This window comes from Condylura cristata, unplaced genomic scaffold (assembly GCF_000260355.1).
Source record: "Condylura cristata isolate star-nosed mole 26May11 unplaced genomic scaffold, ConCri1.0 scaffold00013, whole genome shotgun sequence".
Taxonomy (NCBI): domain Eukaryota; kingdom Metazoa; phylum Chordata; class Mammalia; order Eulipotyphla; family Talpidae; genus Condylura; species Condylura cristata.
The window spans coordinates 55,366,651-55,386,721 of record NW_004567114.1 but is presented as its reverse complement, the minus strand read 5'-3'; the positions used below and the strand labels follow the sequence as shown (position 1 = coordinate 55,386,721).

The 20,071-nt window shown below is 41.7% G+C and overlaps 1 protein-coding gene across 2 annotated transcripts in view; it reads right to left on the bottom strand.

Annotated features, from left to right (window-relative positions):
- Positions 1–252: 252 nt before the first annotated feature.
- The window catches only part of STXBP6 (syntaxin binding protein 6 (amisyn)), a 150,760-nt gene continuing 130,941 nt past the window's right edge, over positions 253–20,071 (bottom strand). The window contains exons 4-5 of one of the 2 annotated variants that reach the window (XM_012724341.1): positions 9,602–9,759; positions 253–3,216 (exon numbers count right to left, since the gene is read on the bottom strand). In XM_012724341.1, the coding sequence (XP_012579795.1) occupies positions 3,193–3,216; positions 9,602–9,759 (182 nt within the window). In that variant the 3' untranslated portion in view covers positions 253–3,192. The remainder of the gene's footprint in view (positions 3,217–9,601; positions 9,760–20,071) is intronic. The other variant, XM_004681968.2, reaches the window with a different exon arrangement.

Genomic DNA, 20,071 nt, shown 5'->3' with positions numbered 1-20,071 from the left:
GGTAGAAGATCACTGTCTAAATTAAGGTTAGCAGTTTAGTCTTTTTGACATTAAAACTTATGCAAAAAAACTTGATCATAATGCTACTCCTAGTTCTTAGGTCTCCTGTAGGCAAGTTAGATCTGCCCATTACCATCAAAAGTGTGATGATACCTACCTACTTGGTATTGTTTTTGTAGATGTCACAAATAACTGACAGAAACAAACTTTCATCACAGAATTAAAATATTTAATGACAAAATTAGAGTTTGCAATACTAGTGAATCATAGAGCAGGTGTTACTTGTCTTTGAAAGAAACAAAAATTGTACTTGACATCTTAGAGAACTTCTGAAGAATAACTGTACAACAGACAACAGTGTCACAATTCTAAAAATTAAAAGCGAGATCCATCTTTAATATTCTTTATGTAGGCCATTTTGTAAGTATTTCTACATAAATGCACTACATTTTCTAGCCACAAAAGTAGTATTAAGACAGATTTCACTATAATTTTAGGTCTAACACATAATCTTAATTTTTTTCAGAGCTTAAAAAAAGTTAACTACTGATCTTATTACATTTTACAAATACATTCTTTAAGAGGAAACATTAACCTGAATAACTATATTTCCTGTCCACAGATATCTAATACTAGTCTAGAATACTACAGCTACATTCCAAGAAGAAGTGATAACACTGGGAAGTTCTTTTCTTTAGGCATTGTCAATACAATTTAAGAAATCCTCACAGAAATATAGTATCCCTCAAACTCATAGTGCAGTGCAGAAATGAAATGTCTTCTAGCAAGATCAACCAATCAAACTATTTGGTCCCAAATAATGTGAGTCATTAGCAACTTTCTCTAGGTTAGATTGTATTAATATTTTGTACGACAGCACCTTCTGCAAAAAGATGGCAAAGGCCTTCATGTGTGTTATCCCAGGGCTCCTTTAGAGGGGGGAAGAGATTTGAGGGGGGTCAGAGGGACAGAGAGTGAGGCAGGATTTGGACACAGGGAAGGCAGCATAAGAACTTGGTCTGGAAGCAAATCAACAGGAGAAGCTAAGATTCAGATAGGCTTTTCCCTAATCCAAGAAGACATGGGTCTAAGAGAGCCAACAGTGAGGAAAGAGGGCAGATGTGGATACTTGTATTTATGAAGAGTACTATCACAACTCTGTCAGCAAGGAGGAACCTCAAGTGAGCTTATGACCTCATCTTCTGCTACTTTAGAAGCAGCTTCACAAACACTGATGTTAGATAGTTGGCAATAATTTTATTTTTGAGTTTGGCTGATTGTCAGAGGAGGTTTTAGATTTATCTTTTCAATTATTCATACCAACTATCTCTGAAGCTAGAATCCAATTTGGGAAGATGAATTTATGTGTGTGTGTGTGTGTGTGTGTGCGCTTTCTGAACAAAAGTCTGCAAACACAACCTCATTGGAGTGACATTTTTGAGCTTTTCTTAGAAGTTGTACGTGCTTCTAGTGGTACTCACCAGATAACAAATTCACTGCTTCAAACTTTAAAGACACCAAAAGAAAAGCACAAAATCTTTCAGTAAACTTATATAGTTCACCTGTATTTACAGACAGTTTTGTTGAACTAGATGATTTCACTAAGAGGATTCAGAAACTTGTCTCCAGAATATCCTATCTTCCTTTTGACACATACTGTCTAAGATATCCCTTCATCTCCACCCCAATAGCTCAACTTTCTATTGCTCCTAGAATTCTTTATCAGGAGAACTTAAGCTATATAAGTCAGCATAACTATCTGAAAGTCATCTCACATTTAAGAGGCAACCATACACACAGACTAGGGCTCAATGGGTAGGAAGGAGCAGAGAGAGTTCCTGAACATTCAAGTAGCTTATGAGTCAGTGCAGTACTGTGGGAGCTAGCTGGGGAGGTCTCCGGGATGTGCAGCCCTGCCTCCTTGTTGCATGAAGACACAGTTTTTAGGGTTAGCATTTTAACCCCTTAAGAAACAGACTGTCCAGACTTTCAGCCCAGTCCTATCTTGCAAAATATACAAATCAGGTGTGTGAGCCAATCTGACTTAATTCAACTGCAATGTGAGGGCTTCATGTCTGTGCTATGTGATGTCAGGTCAGGCAAACTGCAACTGTCACGAAGTGCAACCTGTCAAACAACCTACCCTTTCAGATACATTAAATAAATAGACAGCCATAACATCAGATCCTCCAAATTCTAGATACCAATAAAGTGAAGTCCATTTCCCAAGGACACTGTGAAGCTTCTAAGATATGCTTGACTTTGTAAAAAGAAAAGAAAAAGGCTTTAAATGTAGTATCTTTTCACATTATCACTTATACAGAACCTTTATCTAGACAAATCTTTATCTTGATAAAAATCCAAGTTCTTTTCAATGCTAGCTACCTTGATTTGGGGCAATGACAAAGAAACATTCCTGAACGCAAAGAGTTCTTAAGTAGGCTTTTCCTTAGGTCTTCAATCTCAAAGTTTTATCCTTCAGATGATAATTCTAAATAATCAGCCTTTAAACAAGTAATGCAAGTATTTAAACTGTAGCTCAGAAACTAGATTTCTACCAATGATTCTGATTTGTTTTTGAATGCTGGTGATGGCTTATGCAGAACATTATGACATAAAGAGCAAAATCCAAGGCTGCTGTTTCCTCTGATAGAGCCAATCGCTTTCCATGATACAGACTTATGTCTTCGGTCATTGAATCTTAATCTTCAAATTAAGAGTAGCTAGGAGACTGAGAGACACCAATCACTGCTTGATTTTTATTTCCATCCAGGAACAAAAACATTTGATGTCACCACATTAAAATGTCCTCCTGCTTAATATCAGGACAAAAATATGTTGCCAGTTTAGATCCAGCTCATTATATCATGTAGTCCATATTTCATATTCAAACGATCAAAAGAAAACTTTTTAAAAAGGGAAAACAAACATGTACATATACCCAGTGGGGGGGGGGACACCAAAGTGAAGCTGGTGCTTTTGCAGCATTCTTAGCAAGATCATTAGGGAACTGTATAAACACAACATCTTTTCTTTCCTATGAACACCTGGAAAGGAAAACCCAAAAACCCTACATGTCCATATACTGGAAAAAAAGAAGCAAGCAGAGGTCCAGAATTCTTGTCAAAACCGCAGATCAAACTCTTCCATTTCTCTTAAGAGGGTCACCAGGATAGGCAGTTTCTCAGTTTCTCAACATTTGTGCTTCATGGCAAGCTGAGGAGAGAGAGGGATGAGAAAAGTAAGATGCTCTTAACAGTGGGGCGAATGCCCTGGCCCGCTGCCCCCCAGTCTGCAGTCAGGAGCAGCACCATGATTTCCCTCGACTGGGCAGATGGCTGCTGTTCACAGTGGCTTTCAGGCGTGGGCAGCACTTTTCTGAGTAGCCACCAAAGCTGCATTTATCGTCCCTCCTCACAGTCGTAGTGCCTGGGCCGGAGAGAGGGCTTCATGGTGGCCTTCACAACAGAGCCCCGGCCGAATGAGTGACCTGCTGGAGGACCAGGTGGGACCAGAATAAAGGTCTCTGGGCACTAACTAACTTGTTCCTTGGGCACCTGGACATTCCTCAGCTGTAAGTGGACATCTCACGCAGGCTTTAAAATCAACTGCCGAGAAAACGTCTGCAACAATCCACTTAATATCCAGCCTGGACATCCAACCAGGTCCAAACAGTAGCTGGAAACACAACTGCTACCACTGCTGAGGGCTGACCACGAGGTCAGAGCTGGACCTTGATTTATCCCTCCTCCTACTGCTGTTTGAGAAATGTGGTTGACTGACATGGTTGGTCTTTATAAATGGGGACCCCATGTCCCAGAGTGCCATTCCATGGCTTCCCAAGCTCGGGAAATGTGTGGAGGTACAGAATGTAAAATGAAATCCGACTTGCCTTTTCTCAGTCACATCTCTGCTGAGGAGCCCATACACTGATGCGAACCAGAAGGCAGAGCTGTGTCCTCTGCAATTCCTCCTGTGCCCAGAGTCTGATTTAAGGTTTAGTCCCTGAGATGGGGGTAGGATGTGATTGGGGGAGGGGGCAGGATTCTTCAGCTCAGATTGCCTCTGAGTAGGTTATTCTCAGCAGGCAGGCAGTACATTTGTAGAAAACACTGTCATTTGCATCACAACCTAGCATCAGCTAGGGGCACCTGCCCTAATTCCACCCAGTGGTCCTTGTATCATCCTGGGAGATAGCTACCAATCTATTTCTTCAGTGTGATGCAGGGTTTAAGTCTCCCCTTCTCCCTTCTTGACATCTTTCACTAAGAAGTCACAACCCCCAGCTGCAGCCCACACAAGCCACCTCCTAAAGCAGCACTATGGTCTGCCGCAGGCCGTGTCCTTGGTCAGGTCACATGCGAGGGAGAAGGTGATGGTGGACCTGGCTCTTATGTGGTTAAAATAATCTCTGTTTAGGAAATCCCAGCTGAAAGAGCTGCTGGCGCCTCCTCCCAGCGAAGCAGCCTAAGTGGAACCCTCATAGACCTCCCGCAGTGCTGACAGTTGTCAGACAGTGTGCAAGCCTGAGTGTGCTCCGTAGCTGTGCTAATGTCTTGGTGGCTTCCCCTTAGCCAAGAAGGGTGGAAGTGGCTAATCATTCCTGATGTTGCCCTGAAGTCTGGGAAACATGGCAGGTGGAAGTGGCAAGGCCTGGTCTCTCCCACTGCTGGCCACACTGCCTGGCCACACTGCTGGCCTCTGCTGCATGGCCTCCACTTCTTGCCTGGTCTCTAGTTTGCATACATTATTTAGCAACGTGGACCATTCAAATCAACACAGAGCTGTTCAGTGGTGCATAATGAATACCAACTATAAATATTTGATCAGGGCTGCTGTCCTGTTATTCACTGAGCTGTTAACCTTCAACTAATGGGCTTGTGCCAGTTTACCCACAGCTTTCATCTGCAGCAACGATTGTGAAGCTGTGAAGACTGGGCCCTGGTGGCCACTATGGCTTGTCTGGGGTGGAGTTGGCATTATATTGTGTCAGGGGCTGAGTGATTCAGCTTTGCATAGAAGTAGCTGGATTGGACATTTTGGTATTTGAAGTAGTTTTGCAGAGTGGCATTATTTTCATGCTACCTATTTTTTATTTTTTTTTAAAATTTCCTCAGATTTAGGCATTGAAGAATTCAGAAGGCATGATGGTAGGGCAGAAAGAACACTGAATTAAATGGAAACAGGATATCTGGGTGCTGTTACTTCCTTGCTATAAATCTGCTATATGATCTTGAGCTCTAAAGTCACAACTGTTTCCTAAACTACCTCAATTTCCTCATGTCTATAAATATCACTTCCAACTCAAACCCTTCTGGATCAATTTAGATGTCAGTTTTCCTATAAAAATAGTTAAAAACTTCCTTTTGAAGCAGTTGTAATAGAGTAAAAATGAAAATCAACAAACCAGAGATATTCTATGGGGGCAGAGAGGGGAAAAAGATCAAAACTGGGCACACAGGACTATGGTGATGGCACATGGGTGAACTGATGGTGGGAAATCCACAGGGATTACAACAGAGATAAAAAAATGTACAAAATGGAGAATGATGCTTTTATGCACACACACACACATATTTACATCATATATATTTCTATTATATATTATATATATTTCTATTATATATATGTATCTTTTTGCTGTATTTTGCTTTATTTGTATCCCATGGAAACCTTTCTCTTTCAATACAATGTAACTTCACCTAAATGATGATGTTGATGATGACGTATGAAAATAATGGATCATTACTCACGCTGGGGTAGTGGGGGTAGTGTCTGGAGGCCTGGCTCTTGAAGTCCTTTGGCTCAGAGACGCAAAGGAAGCAGGTGACTGTGGTGAGTAGGGACAGAGGAAGCCATTTCCTGGCTTTTGTCCCTCCCCCCTTCCCTACAAGGTAAACTTGTGCAAAACAGGCTGGTTACCATTCCTTTCTGTCAGAAATGTCAGCTGAGGATGCCGAGGTGTGGGAAATCTTGCCTGCTGACTTGCAGCCCGTGGCGGGGCTGTCAGATCGCTGCACACAATGTGATGATGTGCTTTTGGGGACTGAGGAAAGGGAGCAGGCCTGCTCCGTGGCACTCTCCTGCACAGCTCAGGAGCCATGCCAGCTCAAGCTGGGCCCATGGGTGCTGGGGCTTGGGATGGTTTCCAGCACATATCTTGACGGTGTGGTGTGCTGAGGTGATCCATTCCCTAAAGTGCCTGAGTCTTTGCAGGGGTCTCGGGAAACTTTAGGGAGCTGCAGGTCTTTTTCTACACACACACTTGAGAAAGGGGTGGCATATTTACCAGCTGGGATTGTACACGCCCTGATTTGACCAGGGAGCAGCAAGAAACTGTCTCCTGATACAGCTGTTCTCTGCTTTGCCCTGTGTCTCCATTTGTAAATACAGCCCACTCTTTATGAGTCAACTCAGCCCTTTTAATTGTGGGGGTAGAAGACCTGGGTCCTCTCTCTGAACCCTCTTCTCACCAGCAGACCTGGCCAGGAGTTGTTTAGTCAAATGACATTTTCACGGTCAGCTACACTAGTGGGTTCAAATCAGGAATCCCAGTCCCCAGGAAAACAGCCACAGCTTGCCTAAAGAGGTCAAGCTCCTTGTTAGGAATACTGCCAAAGCGGGTGATTCATAGGCTCACATCCCAATTTTAGAAAACTGAAGTCTGGATATGACAGCATCTTTCTTACATTCCCTCAAACACACTAACAATGGCCCCTAAGCCCCCCAATAAGGAAGCTCTCTCACCTCCCATCCCCACTGAAAACAGGTGACTGGCTGGCATAGACCCTCTACACCCACAGGCCTTTGTTGCCAGAAATTATTAAAATAGTATCTGTTTTAATGGTCCTTTCCTATTTAGAAAGTGTCAGTATTTAGCAGGGAAGCCTACCCACCTCACTTAGGAAGGCACCAAATCCTCCCCCAACCCTTCCCTCCTTGTGTTGGGGGTCTCAGCCCCAGTTCTGCAGTTCTGCCCTCAATCAGGGCAGGTTCAGCATAAAATATTTGGATAGGAATAATTACAACTAATATTAACTTAGATACATATGTACCAGGTATAGGCTAACAGATTTATAGGTTTGGACTCAATTCTCTCAATAGCTAGCAGGTAGGTACTATCATTTATTAGACCCAGTGTACTGAAGAGGAAACTAAGAGAAATTAAGCCCTTGCTCAAGGTCACTGAGTAAGTCAGACACAAGAAGTTCACTACCACACCATATTGCCTTCCCAACTACCCAGCAAATTTGATGCAGCATCAGGGAAATAGAGTAACCAGGCCAAGACTTCTGGCCACCTGGATAGGTTATCTAACCCAGAGTTTGCACAACCTTCTCTGAGGGGGATGCCTACACACATGACCTCCAGGTACTGTCTACTTCACGTCAGGAAGAGCAATGTCACACACTTTCTTGGTAACCCAGTCCATGGTTTAATGATTAACCTAAATTGGTGTTTTTGCAGAATCTTATCACTACATTATTGATTGCTCTATTCTGTATAGTAAAGCACAAAGGAGAATTGCCTATACTATCACAGTTAAGAGATTATTCCCTTTGGCCTTCTATTCTCCCAAATCAATACTGTAAATGTTTCCCTGGACTTCCACTCCCATCCTCTATATCAACCACTAAAGTTGCTGCTGTTATAAATTAAGCTGAAGCAGGGATCCCAGCATTTCTATCTCATCATCATTTCTTTATCTAGAAGGCTGGAGAAGGGAAGGGTGGATGAGGGGAACTTTAAATCTGAGCTCCCTCAGTTATAAGGTGGCAAAAGAGAGGCTCTGACTTCTAGCAGAGCTGCCTGTATTTCCAAGCAAATCTGGTCACTTTGTTACAGATCTACCTCTGTGAAAGGGAGGAGCATTTTCCTACTTACATGCACCGGTCTTGGACTCGAGTCCCAGCATGCCGTGAACAGGCTCAGCATGCCGTGAACCGGACTTCCTAAAGGGGGTGGGGCAGCTGGGAAGGAGTGAGTTAGATATGTAAATACAGGGGGATGTTTGGAAGAGTGAGGTGGAGGAGAGACATGTAGAGACACTTGAAAGAGACAAGAGTGAAAGACACACGGGGAGGCTATTCCTTGTCCGTGGCAGATTTTGGCTTTATGTTGGATTATGTGGCCTATTTTGAACATTGAGTCGCTCCCTCTGCCCCAGCTCTGGGACCCGCCTAATGCCTTTCTTATAGTTCTCTCCCAAAAGGAACCTTAGACTTGTAGTAAGCTTTGGGTTTCAGTGGCCCCACTTCAGGCTGGGCCCATCTGGACATTTGCCCACAAGGGGATGGATAATGTTTAGAGTGCTATTGAAACTCTTTTTCTGCTCTCGTTGTACATATACCAAATATTAAAAATGTTTCAAATGAAGAACCTGCTTCCTTTGTCTTTCTGGGCAGAGATGGCAGAACTCCATTTAGAGCATGTGCCCCTGAATAGCCTGGGGCCCCTCGGTACTCTTAGTCATGTGTTCACAACTTTTCCTCCAGGGAACTCTGAATGGGTCCCCAAGACAGCTGAGCAGTAAGCTCCTGTCACATAGGGAATGAATGACACAATGGGACAGATCTCTATGGAGGAGACGTGGAAGGGAGGCAGGAAGCATTCACTTGAATCAGATCACAGTCGGCCTGAGCGTCAGCTTTTCTCATTACTTTCCAGATTGTGCATCAGTATTTCTTCAGCAGAAGTAGAGTTTTCTGTTGAGCCAATTAATTTTTTTCCCCAAAGTTCACTTGTAAAATGTATCTGAAGAGCCAGTGCCTAAGTCTGGGATGCCAACACTTATCAGCAGAAGTTGTTTCTGGAAACCTAAATTTGAATCACTAGCTAGAAAAGATGCCCTGTGATCTGAAGCATAAGAACAGTAATAAATCCTCTTTATCACCTGACCAACAGGGCATCTATTTCCTTCTCATCGCTGGCTGCCAATATAAACTCCCCTTTCCTCTTCTGAAAGCTATATTCTTAGGGAATATTTGTGTGTATGTGTGTGTGTGTGTGTGTGTATTCACATCCACATGCCAGCTTCTGGTTTCAGAAGCAGGAGGAAACTTATAGGCAGCTCTGCAGTAGGCAGCTTTTTCTTTCATACCCACAACCCTGAAACTAGCCCTGAGGGGTGCTGTGCCCTGGGATCTGAGCTTGCTCTTCTTGCAGTGCAGACAGGGACCGGGATGCTGGGCTCAAGCCCAGAAAGGGACAGCAAAGTAAAGTAATTAAGAGCAGCCCTAAGTCCTCTTTTGAGATTGGTTTAGGGAGGGGGGAGGCTGTGTGACTGATACCCCATGTCACCCCCATCCTGTTCCCTGAAACCTAAGCTCTAAACTTCAAGGCATGAACTAAAGAGGATTCACATTTCCCAATGGTTAGAGATGGGGATGAAAATGTTAGTGAGGGGCTCAAGAAACAGGTTCAACAAGCAATTACCCATGACTCTGATAATAAGCAGCAGATAAGAATTGTGTAAAGGGACAAGAAACCCAGGACTTGATTTTGTATCTGTCATCATGGGGAACATGCTAGAACAGACCTCTTGGCATCCACATTCCCTGACAACCCAGAACACAATCCCCTCCTCTCCCGTGGGACCCACCTTGTGTGCAGTTTCTGCAAACTGCTGGGCGCTGTTCTTCATGTCTTCTGTCTTCTCCTCGGCTCGGCCTAAACGCTCCCCACGCTCATTCAAGGCCTGGCTCGCTTTCTGTACGGCACTGGTCACGCTGTCGGCCGCTGAATGGAGGATGCTGTTTCCTGAAGGACAGTAAGAGCATGAGAACCTACTGGGAAAGACCCTGCCAGCGATGAACACCCTGTAAACGCAGGGCAGCTTGCACCACAGAGCGGCCCCAACTGCCAAGGGAACAAGCCAACATTTCTCCTGACATGGCCTGACTGGCTCACTTGTAGGAAGAACCCCCACTGACAGCAGAGCCTGAGCAAGTGATGAAGGCTTCTCCCAAACCCCCAGTGTCTACACAGCACTCATTTCCACTCACTGGCTTTCTGTTTAGTGAGGCTCAAAAGGACAGGACCTATGTAGACTTAGAACTTGACTTGAAAATCTTTACAAGTTCATAGAATTACGCAAATCCGATGAGACCTATGTGCATTTTCTTTTGACCTTGGGCAAGTAACCACAAAGAAACTGGCTGCACAGAATTTTTTTTTTTTTTAAGATTTATTTATCTGTGCATTCAGAACTGGGGTACAGGCCAGAGGTGCAGGGGCAGTGAGAGGATTCACTAGAGTCAGAGTGGGGGACAGAACAGGCAGATCAAAAAAGTACACTGCTGAGGGAAGCAGTGGGAAGGACAGGAGAGGCCTTCTGCGCCATGTGGGTCACCTTCAGGGTAGGGATCAAACTCATGCTTAAGTGGCTTTAGCTTCTTAGTGCTGTGCTTTCACCTGCTGCACCACCAGGGAGGGCCTGGCACACTGCATTTTTGTAGGTACAATGCTCTGTATTTCTCTTGGTTCTTTCCTTTTATATTACCCCTTCATCCTTACGTGTATGTTCCACGCGAGAAGCTCTGAATTAATCCCACATTTCAGAGTAGCTGCACTGACTCATCACTTTGAATCTCAGGCATTTCTTGGGTGGTCAGCCTTCCCTGCTCTCTAATATATCTTGTAATGATACAAGATTGCATCATTCAGGAAATGACGTGGCTCATACTAGAAGCTGGTTTGCTAGTGACTTTTCCTTGCTCTCTACCTTCCTCTTGTTGAATAACAAGTTTCATTCAACGTTGTTTCATAACTTTGATGAGAAAAAGCAAATGGAGCTGACATGGAAGAAGTGATATTATTTCAGGACCTACTTTTTATGTATCACTTAGCTTAAATCTAAGTTTCCAAGAACCTATGGATGGGATTAAGTGAGACTACAGGCAATATGGGACATCAGCCCACTTAATAACAGGTAGAAAACAGTGAGAGAAACATGTCCTAGAAGAAACTTATTGCTCCTAAATTCATAAGTGATGACACAGAGAAAGATGAAATGATCATACTTTTCACATCCCATTTGCCAGGGATGGGGCACAGAATTCAACAGTGAAGACCTGGCTGAGGCAGAACCCACTGAGAAGCAGCAACTTACAACACAACCACCAAAGGAAAAATAATGGTTGTCTTTTGTTAAAATTGAGTGGAAGATATTTAATAGCCTTTTATATAATAGCTTTATGTCTTTGAACAAGTTTATTACATCATTTAACTTTGTTCCTGGGCTGGATCCATCTAGCCACAGACAGCTTTTAATAGAAATGTAATTTCCACTGGTCTCAGCTGCAAAGGCTTTCTAATTTCTCCTCAGTAGGAACAGTCTGTGGTTTGTGGCAAAGAATCTCAGGCAAAGAAAGTGCCTGCCCAGTAGAAGCAATTGGCAAATTGTCTTCCATTTTTCTTCTTCGGGGCTAGATTTCAAGGACTTCTACTAGGTACTGAGGGAAGGGGGATGGAGTTAATTTAATATTACTCAGTTGAGTCAAGCACTATGTGAGACAAGACAAATCAGCACATTGGAGATGAGGATCTGGGGAAATCAGACTAAATGCAATGGTTTGGCTGAAAGGACTCCAGCTTCAGAACAGATTTAGAGGGAGAAGTATCAGTTTCCCCTTTGCTTTTTTACACATATGCACGCATGACTATGTGGTAGCCTATCAGTATTGCCTAACTTTTTTAATATCATAGAGAACCATCACACACATGTTCTCATTTGATTGCCTCAAACATTCTACTGAGAAGACAGGTTAGTTGAGTTTAAGTGGCTTGCATGAGATTGTATCATTCAAGAAATGACGTGGCTCACACTGGAAGCTGGTTTGTCAGTGACTTTTCCTTGCTCTGTACCTTCCCCTTTGCAGATATGGTGTTGGTCACAGGGAAAACAAAACTATGACAGAAGAGTGAGCAGGCTATCACAGATAGGTTTTGACAGGGTATTTCTGAAGGTAACACCTTACTGTTCTCAAGGTATTACTCTTGGTAACTGTGGAGTTATTCACCATGCTGCATTGCAAAGTAAGCACTCTCAAAAAGGAAGAGTCCAATGGGATGGAATATGAAATGGATTAGGGCTGGAAAATACAGAGGACTGGTGGTGGAGGAGAACACAAGAACATCTCTTTTCTTTTTTGCTTCTTTCCATCTACTCAGAACGTAACTACCAGTGGTTCGGGAAAAGATGGAGAGAGCATCTGTGATATCACAGCCAGGAATTAGCTACCATAAAATTAAGAGGTTACATAACCAGTACTTGCCTTTTCTTATTGGAATTGACCCTCATGATATCCCCAAAGCTAGACACATTTCTTTCTGAAATGAACACCTGTTGTGTTTCAAAATACTGCTTTCTTGTTATGACTCCTTAAAGTTAATCTCACACAAGATGGCAGGTAACACTGTACCCAACTTTAGCTAAAACTCTTTAGTCAACAGTCATTATAACTCTTCTAACTAAAAGCAGGAACTGTGGCAATGTTCACTATTCAGGGATAACTCTGCTTAACACTGTGAATAGAAAATCTACTTTCAGCTATTTTCAAGATATGAAGATGGATTGGAACAAATCTCATTGCCTCAGTTGAAATAACCTCTCCTGGCTTCGATTCTATCAAATATTTTTGGGCCCGATGAAGTTTCAGGTCAATTCCTTTCTTTCTTTTCTATGAATTCCACATCCTAACCATTATCCCTACACTTTCTGGATGCTTTATCAAGTACAAGTCATGGACAACTAACTCTTCTACCTATTTCCTCACCTGTAGGTGCCGTGGCTTCCCAATTGGACAATAGCTTCTCTGACAGCACTATCACCCTCTGTGGAGCATTCTCCATTCTTGAATACTTCTCTTTTTGGCTTGGGCCTCCTGCTTGCTTAACTTCTTCTTTCTGGGATCCTCCTGTTAATGCTGTGAATTTTAAGGTTCTTTCCTGGGCCCTTTTCTCTCTCACACTCTACAGATTCTCCCTGGGGAAATTTTATGCAGCTTTTCATGGCTCAGCAGAGGGTTGGATGTATAACTGATATGTCCCATGGTCTAAGCGGGTTCTGAGATTCTAAGCTTGCTAAAATGACTAAGGGTTTAGTTTATGTCCAATAACTATCTCATCTAGAGATTATGCCGGGACTTCAGTGAAATAAGTCGATAACAAAATGCAAAAAAAGAGAATGTTTGTGCTAATAGTAAAAGCAAAGAGGGAGGTTATGAAGAGAAAGCTACATGCCTTAAAATAAACAAATGTAAGGTGTGAAAATAACAAATGTTAAAAAGCTTAATAAATCCAACACAAAAACAACAGCTGCCTGAACACTTACTGTGTTCTTGGCACTGACTAAAATCTGCTGCTCTCAAACTTATGTGCTAGGCAAATCATCAATCCCATGTTTTACAGATGGGAACACCAAAGTAGACAGGCTTGGAAAAATACCAAGGGTCACACCGTGAGTAAAGAGCAGAGTTAGAATTTGAACCCAGAAGTCTAGCTCCAGAGCTATAGTTCTCTTTCGCGTTGTGTTACATTAACTCTTCACTCGAATTTTCTTATATTGAAACTAGCAATACAATCTATATTAACTGTTTGGAATGAGATTTCAGTTACCTTCTTGTATTTACACACACATACACACGCACACACACATTTCTGACAATTGCTAGATATGAAACTGCAAGTTTGAAGTTCATGTACATTTTTCTGGTTCTAGATGCAGGCTGAGAATTGCATCCCTGAAAGATTCATTCATTTTAAAACTATGTGTCAGGCATTGTTATATTGACACAATTGGTGGAATGACTTTGAGGGCATGATTTAAATTCTATGATCTTCGCTGTCCTTGTCTCTAAAGTGAGAGTGATGTCACAGTCCCCCATGTGGCTGCTGGGAAAATGGAGACAAAGATGCACAGAAACTGAAGGAATGTTTGTCTTTCTGCCTCACTAGGCCACACCTACTCTCCAGAAACTGGACAAAGGGCACAATACCACCCAAACTCATTGCAAATCTTCCTCTCCCTGCTCCTATCTGGAAGTTCATAGAAGAAACCTCTCAGATATCTTTGCATGTCCTGTTGTGTGTAGCTCAGCATGCTGCTCACAGAGGGAGTTGAATACTCATCATATCAAGGTGTGCTTTGTAAATAGGGTGTCTAATTCAAAAGTTGGGGCCCATTGCATTGTGCTGAGTTAAATCTGGAAAAATGCAATCTCCTGAGGCTGTTTGAACAGTAATTCTCACTAAACAGACAGGAAGCATATTAATACCCACATTTATTCAAGCAGTCTGAGAAGAGGTTGTCAACCACAATAAATAAAATCAACTACCTTTTGAATCATAGTTTCTGGTAAGCAGAACAGAGATCAGTCTTACCTCCTTGATGTTGCATGACATCAGTTCCTCTCAATATGTGCTTTTAAATATATGCTGACATCTTTTATGCTAAGTGATTGAGAAGACTTTATGGAGAGAGCAACTAGAGATGGAGTTACAACACTGCATCCAGTCACTGCTTGACAACACAATTAAAAGAAATTGAAATGTATAGGAAATGAGGGGGGGAAAGAACAAGGTATATTGAAAATGACGATAGGAGAGAGATGTTTAAAAGCATAGAATGTGCTCACAGTCCAGATAGCCACATAATTTCTTTCAATCATCCTAGGCTTCAGGTTGTATCTTATATCTTAGTAATCAAAATTCCAAATTCCATAGCGAGTAAAGAGGCAATTTATATAGAATTTTCAGCAGTTACTTCGTGTGTGTGTGTGTGTGTGTGTGTGTGTGTGTGTGTGTATGTATGTATATAGAGAGATTTGAAATGCAAAATAATCATCTTGTTTAGGAAAATCATCTAAACGACCAATAAATATATGCCAATTTATACTCCTTGCTGAGCAAATATGCTCATCTCAGAGTACTCTTTTAAAACTGAATCTATTAATAGTTTTGCTTGGATTACTTCTATTCCATAATCAATTTAATCACTTAGAAATAACTGTATAATAGAACCTCATTTACTCAAACTAATGTAAAGGAAAATCAATTATGGAAAAAACATATAAAATGGATTTGGGTTCTAATACAGTAAATTCACAAAAACTGGCAGGGAGCTCATTATGTTAAATTTGCTAATAGACCAGGAACATTAGTAACTCTCACATCCTATGCCCCAAATATTCAATAACAAGTTATTCTTTGAGTAAATTAAATAGTCCCTATTCTATTCTCATCTATACTGTTAATTTACTTAGCAAGACCATGTTCATGGGAAGGTACACTTAAGTCTGGTCCAGTAGCGCCTTTCAAGTTAATTTTACTGGATATAAATCTATAGGATATACCCAAGATGTTTTTTCTTGCCTTTTTTTCTATTTCTAATCTTCACTGCTCAGCACTACCACCACACACGGTAGAAAAAGAAAAGCCTCACAGATGCCTGGTTCTCTGGCCTCGGGCTCCATCTCAGTCTTGCAGCCACCCAGAATCACCTCCACACTGTAGTGCCCCCTGAGTTGAGACTTTACCTCCGCCCCCACTGGTGAAATCCAGTGGCCTGATGAATGGGAGGCTTCCCAGGAGGGGCTGCTTAGTTTTGTAACTTGCACTAAACACTTTATAAATCAGTAATTATATAAATCATAATGATGATATTAATGACTACAAACAGTGATTAAATGCAAAGGCCTTCCTTGGTAAAACAAGCTGGTTCTGGGGCTTTCCCTGGTGGTGCAATGGGTTAAAGTACTGTATTATGAAGCTCTCCAAAGCCACTGCAGCACGAGTTCAATCCCTGGCTGACCCACATAGCGTGGCAGATCTCTCCTGACCCGCTTGCTGCTCCCCTTAGCAATGTATTTCAGCAGATCTGCCTGTTCTGCTCCCCACTCTGTTCCTGGTGAATCCTCTCACCCTCCACATCTCTGGCCTGTATCCCAGTTCTGTAAACATAAATAAATAAATCTTTTTTTTTTTTAAAAGCTGGTTCTTCACTCACAGTTCCCATTAATCATCTGTGAAGGGGCTAAGTTAAGCTCTTTCTACATCATATTGAATGCTCAATACTAATAAGACTGACACATTTCAAAGTTGGACAACCTGTAGGAGCTTGTTTTAGGATGGAGACTATTCCAAAAGGTTACATTTCATTTGTACTTTTGTGTATAGACTAATCAGATAAATTCTGTTGTAAGTCCAGGTGACATCAAGCCTTTCTAAAAGGAAGTGTTGTTAACCCAGGCAGCACACAGGTGCAGTGTGAACATCAGCCAGTCACCACAAAAAAGCTACTGTCCACCGACTGTCTCCTCTGGGCAGGTGCTGTGGCAAATTGTCAAATTCCTCACAGGAAAACATTCTCACCCTTATTTTAGAGTAGTAGAAATAAGTGCTCAGGGAGGTGAGAGTAGGCCAATGAAGATCACTGAGATCTTGTCCTCAAAGTCCTCTTTAAAAATTATTTAAAATTAGGGCCCTCCCTGGTGGCGCAGCGGGTTAAGGCACTGCACTAAGAAGCTTAAGCCTTCTGCATGAGTTCGATCCCCAGCTCCGGAGGTGACCACATGGCACGGCAGACCTCTCCTAACCAGCCTGCTGCTCCCCTCAGCAGTGTACTTCATTGATCTGCTTGTTCTGCTCCCCACTCTGTCCCTGGTGAATCCTCTCACCCTCCGCATCTCTGGCCTGTATCCCAGTTCTGTATGAATAAATAAATCTTAAAAAAAAATATTTAAAATTAAAAGTTATGTATACATCTAAGGCATACAACATAACTGGATATATACATCTATAGTGAAATCACAACTAAACTAATTAACATATCAGCTCTGCCCACCTGCGGTAGTCAAACCTAGAAAGACAAACTGCAAGATCTCACTTCTATGTAGAATCTAGAAAAGTCAAATACAAAAAAGCTGAGAGTTGACCCCAAAGCACTTAAAGACTATGTCAGCAATTCCTGAAGAGGCTCCCTGGTTTAAAAAAGTGCTACATAAAAATTCAATCCTGTGGTATGATGACTTTGTGAAGTGCAGATTTAGCCAGGGGCTCCTTTATTGCAGAACTTTGGAAAACCTTTAATATGCTAATGTAATTTGTGAATCAAAAGGAAGTAGGGATGGGAACAGAAATCTCCAGCAGAATTTCCCATATTTACTCAGAGGACCCATTTGCATTGATTAGTTTAGGGTGAATTTCTGTAGAATTTGCTTTGAGAAATGCTACAATAAGCTTCAGTGACGCCTAAGGAAAAGGAGGAAAAATAAATAAATTCAAGCTGTCCTCATCAATTTAGTAATAGATGGACAAGTCATGTAATTACATTAAAAAGGCTTGCTTTATAGAGGCAGAACAGATATAGCATGCTGAATGGCAGTTCCAGAATTATCTTTTGTCTTAAATTGGTGGCTAATTTCAGGGACCATGAAACTTGTTTGTTGCTTGCTACTGGATGACAAAGAAAAATGGGTTTAGAGCTTAGGAATAGTTTATAAACCCGTAAACTCAAAGCCTACTTGAAGTAGACTTAGGAGTTATCTATTGCTGGTGTTACCAAAAGAAGAACGGTCCATTCTATCAGGTAAATAGCTCCTGGTGGTGATGTGAAGGGTAATTTAGTGGAACCTCAACCTTGTCCCAGTCACAGGTGTCAGGAGAAAGCAGTCCCACCCTCCCGCCCCCCATGGAAAGCTGTGCATGGAAAGCTGGGCTGTCACACTCCTGTCTCTTTCAATTCACTGTCCCAATATTCCTAGAAGCAAGAGTCAAACATTTAGGACTTTGTTCAGTAAAGGGTTAAACTTAGGGTAGGTAGAGAAATTCACCCATCCATAGAATTCATTTAACTTACTCTTATGAATACTTCTTAGAAGAATAATAGGGCATGGGACAAACAAATTGAAGGACACTTCTTTTGGTTCTGCTTTGTTCAGAGAATATTAGGCTCTCAGCAGGATGGCTGATCTGTGAATTCAAAGAGGGAACACTTCTTCTGAGGTTAAACACTCTTGTTCCCATCGTTGATAGACATGATGACAAACGGGCCTTGATCTGCTCTGCTTTTATTACTTTTGGAGCTGGTGCCTTTTACTTCAACAACAACAATTTCAAATCCTGATATACACAATCTGCAAGCCCTCTACTATTCTGCTGACCTTAAAATGTCTTATTGGCAGACAACAGATACCTTTGAAGATGGTAGGGCTAATGCTAAAAAAAAAAAAATGAAGTCAGGCCCTTCCTGGTGGGACAGCCAGTTGAAGCACAGCACTAAGAAGCTAAAGCTACTTCAGCATGAGTTCAATCCCCTCCCACCCTGGAGGTGACCCACATGGGGTGGCAGACCTCTCCTGTCTCACCTGCTGCTCCCCTCAGCAGTGTATTTGTCGATCTGCCTGTTTTTCTCCCCACTCTGTCACTGGTGAAACCTCTCACCACCTCTGGGCTATACCCCAGTTCTGCATGCATAAATAAATAAATCTTCAAAAAAGAAAGAAAGAACAAAGTCAGATTAAAGCAGAGTCTACTGGACAAGTTGTGGTATTTAGAATATCCCTAGTCATAAAAGGGATAACAAGGAAGGTGACAATTAGAATAATATAGCGGTGGGAGTCATAACTTGTTAGTGGTATCTTCATATAAAACATACAAAAATAAAATTGGACTGAAAAACAAGGTTGACTGGAATTATGTGCTTAATTGACCTTGTTGATTTTAATAAGGAATATGAACAGAATGGGATATTTTGTTCCTTCCAATAATTTATCTATATATAAAAGCGTGGACTTGTTGCTATCTATGAAAGCAGCAGTGACCAAACACAGGCAACAGGGAGAGTTTCAGACAGGGTCGGGATGAGTGAGCAGCGACAATCACACATAACCAATTGGTAGAAAAAGCAGCAGTGATGTGGTCTAAAGTGGGGGGTGTGTTTTCTTCCTTAGAAATTCAGTTTTCTGTTCAGACCAGATTGCACTTAGGGTAAGAAAGCTCTACATAACTTGGCAAGTTATGATGGTTCATTTGTATGATCCCAATTACCAGGGACTTGGTTTGAGTTTCCTTGGGAGAAGAAGCGAAGCCTGAGTCCTCACTGAAAACCAATTGTTTGACAGCCTGATTCCTCTAGGCTCAGGAAATATGAAAAAAAAAAAAAATAAACGTTGGAAGGTCTATAAGGAAGTAAAGGAACAACGAAGACAGAAATCAAACCTATGATGTGATTAGTTGATCACAAGTTTAAAATGATATTTCTTAAATATCTTAATTGTTATTTTTGCATATACTTTAATTTTGCATATGTAAAACCTACAGAAGTTGAAATAATTAGTTTTATCAAACTATAAGTTGGTTTTAAGGGAAATTAATGAACTGAGTGTGGTAAACAGATGTTTAAAATTTTAAGAAAATTCGATTTTGTAAGTTGTAGTAGAAGTAGTTCATAAATTGAGCATTAAACAATGTGAAAATAGAAGTGTTTCCTCTCCATACACAAAATCCCCTCAGTCCTTGCAGAATCTAATCAATATCCTCATACAATCTTTTCTCACCACTGAGCCTTTGACACTGGCTACTCAACCTATGATGCTCTTTCTTCCCTTCAGCATCAGGTCATTCATTCTCACTTGCCTTTCCCAAATTTTTCTGCTGGTTCCTTTGGTTATTCATTCAATTTTTTTGGTCTCTTATTATTTGCGGTAGAAACAGCCTGGGAACACAGTTCTAGGTAAAATAGGGGTGCATTCCTGATGGTCCCCAGCTCACAGCAGCAAGGAGCTTATAGTCTAGAAGCAAGAGTCAGCTCATATATAGATACAAATAGTCTATGTGAAGGTGTATAGGTAAGTGTGTGCATGAAACATGTATAGCACACACAAACATACCATTTAAAAACTGCCAGCCATTTAACAAACAATATGTTGCAATAGTGAATTTTTTTGTAAAGATTTATTTATTTATTCATACAGAAGGGGTACAGGCCAGAGATGTGGAGGGTGAGAGGATTCACCAGGGACAGAGTGGGGAGCAGAACAGGCAGATCGACGAAGTACACTGCTGAGGGGAG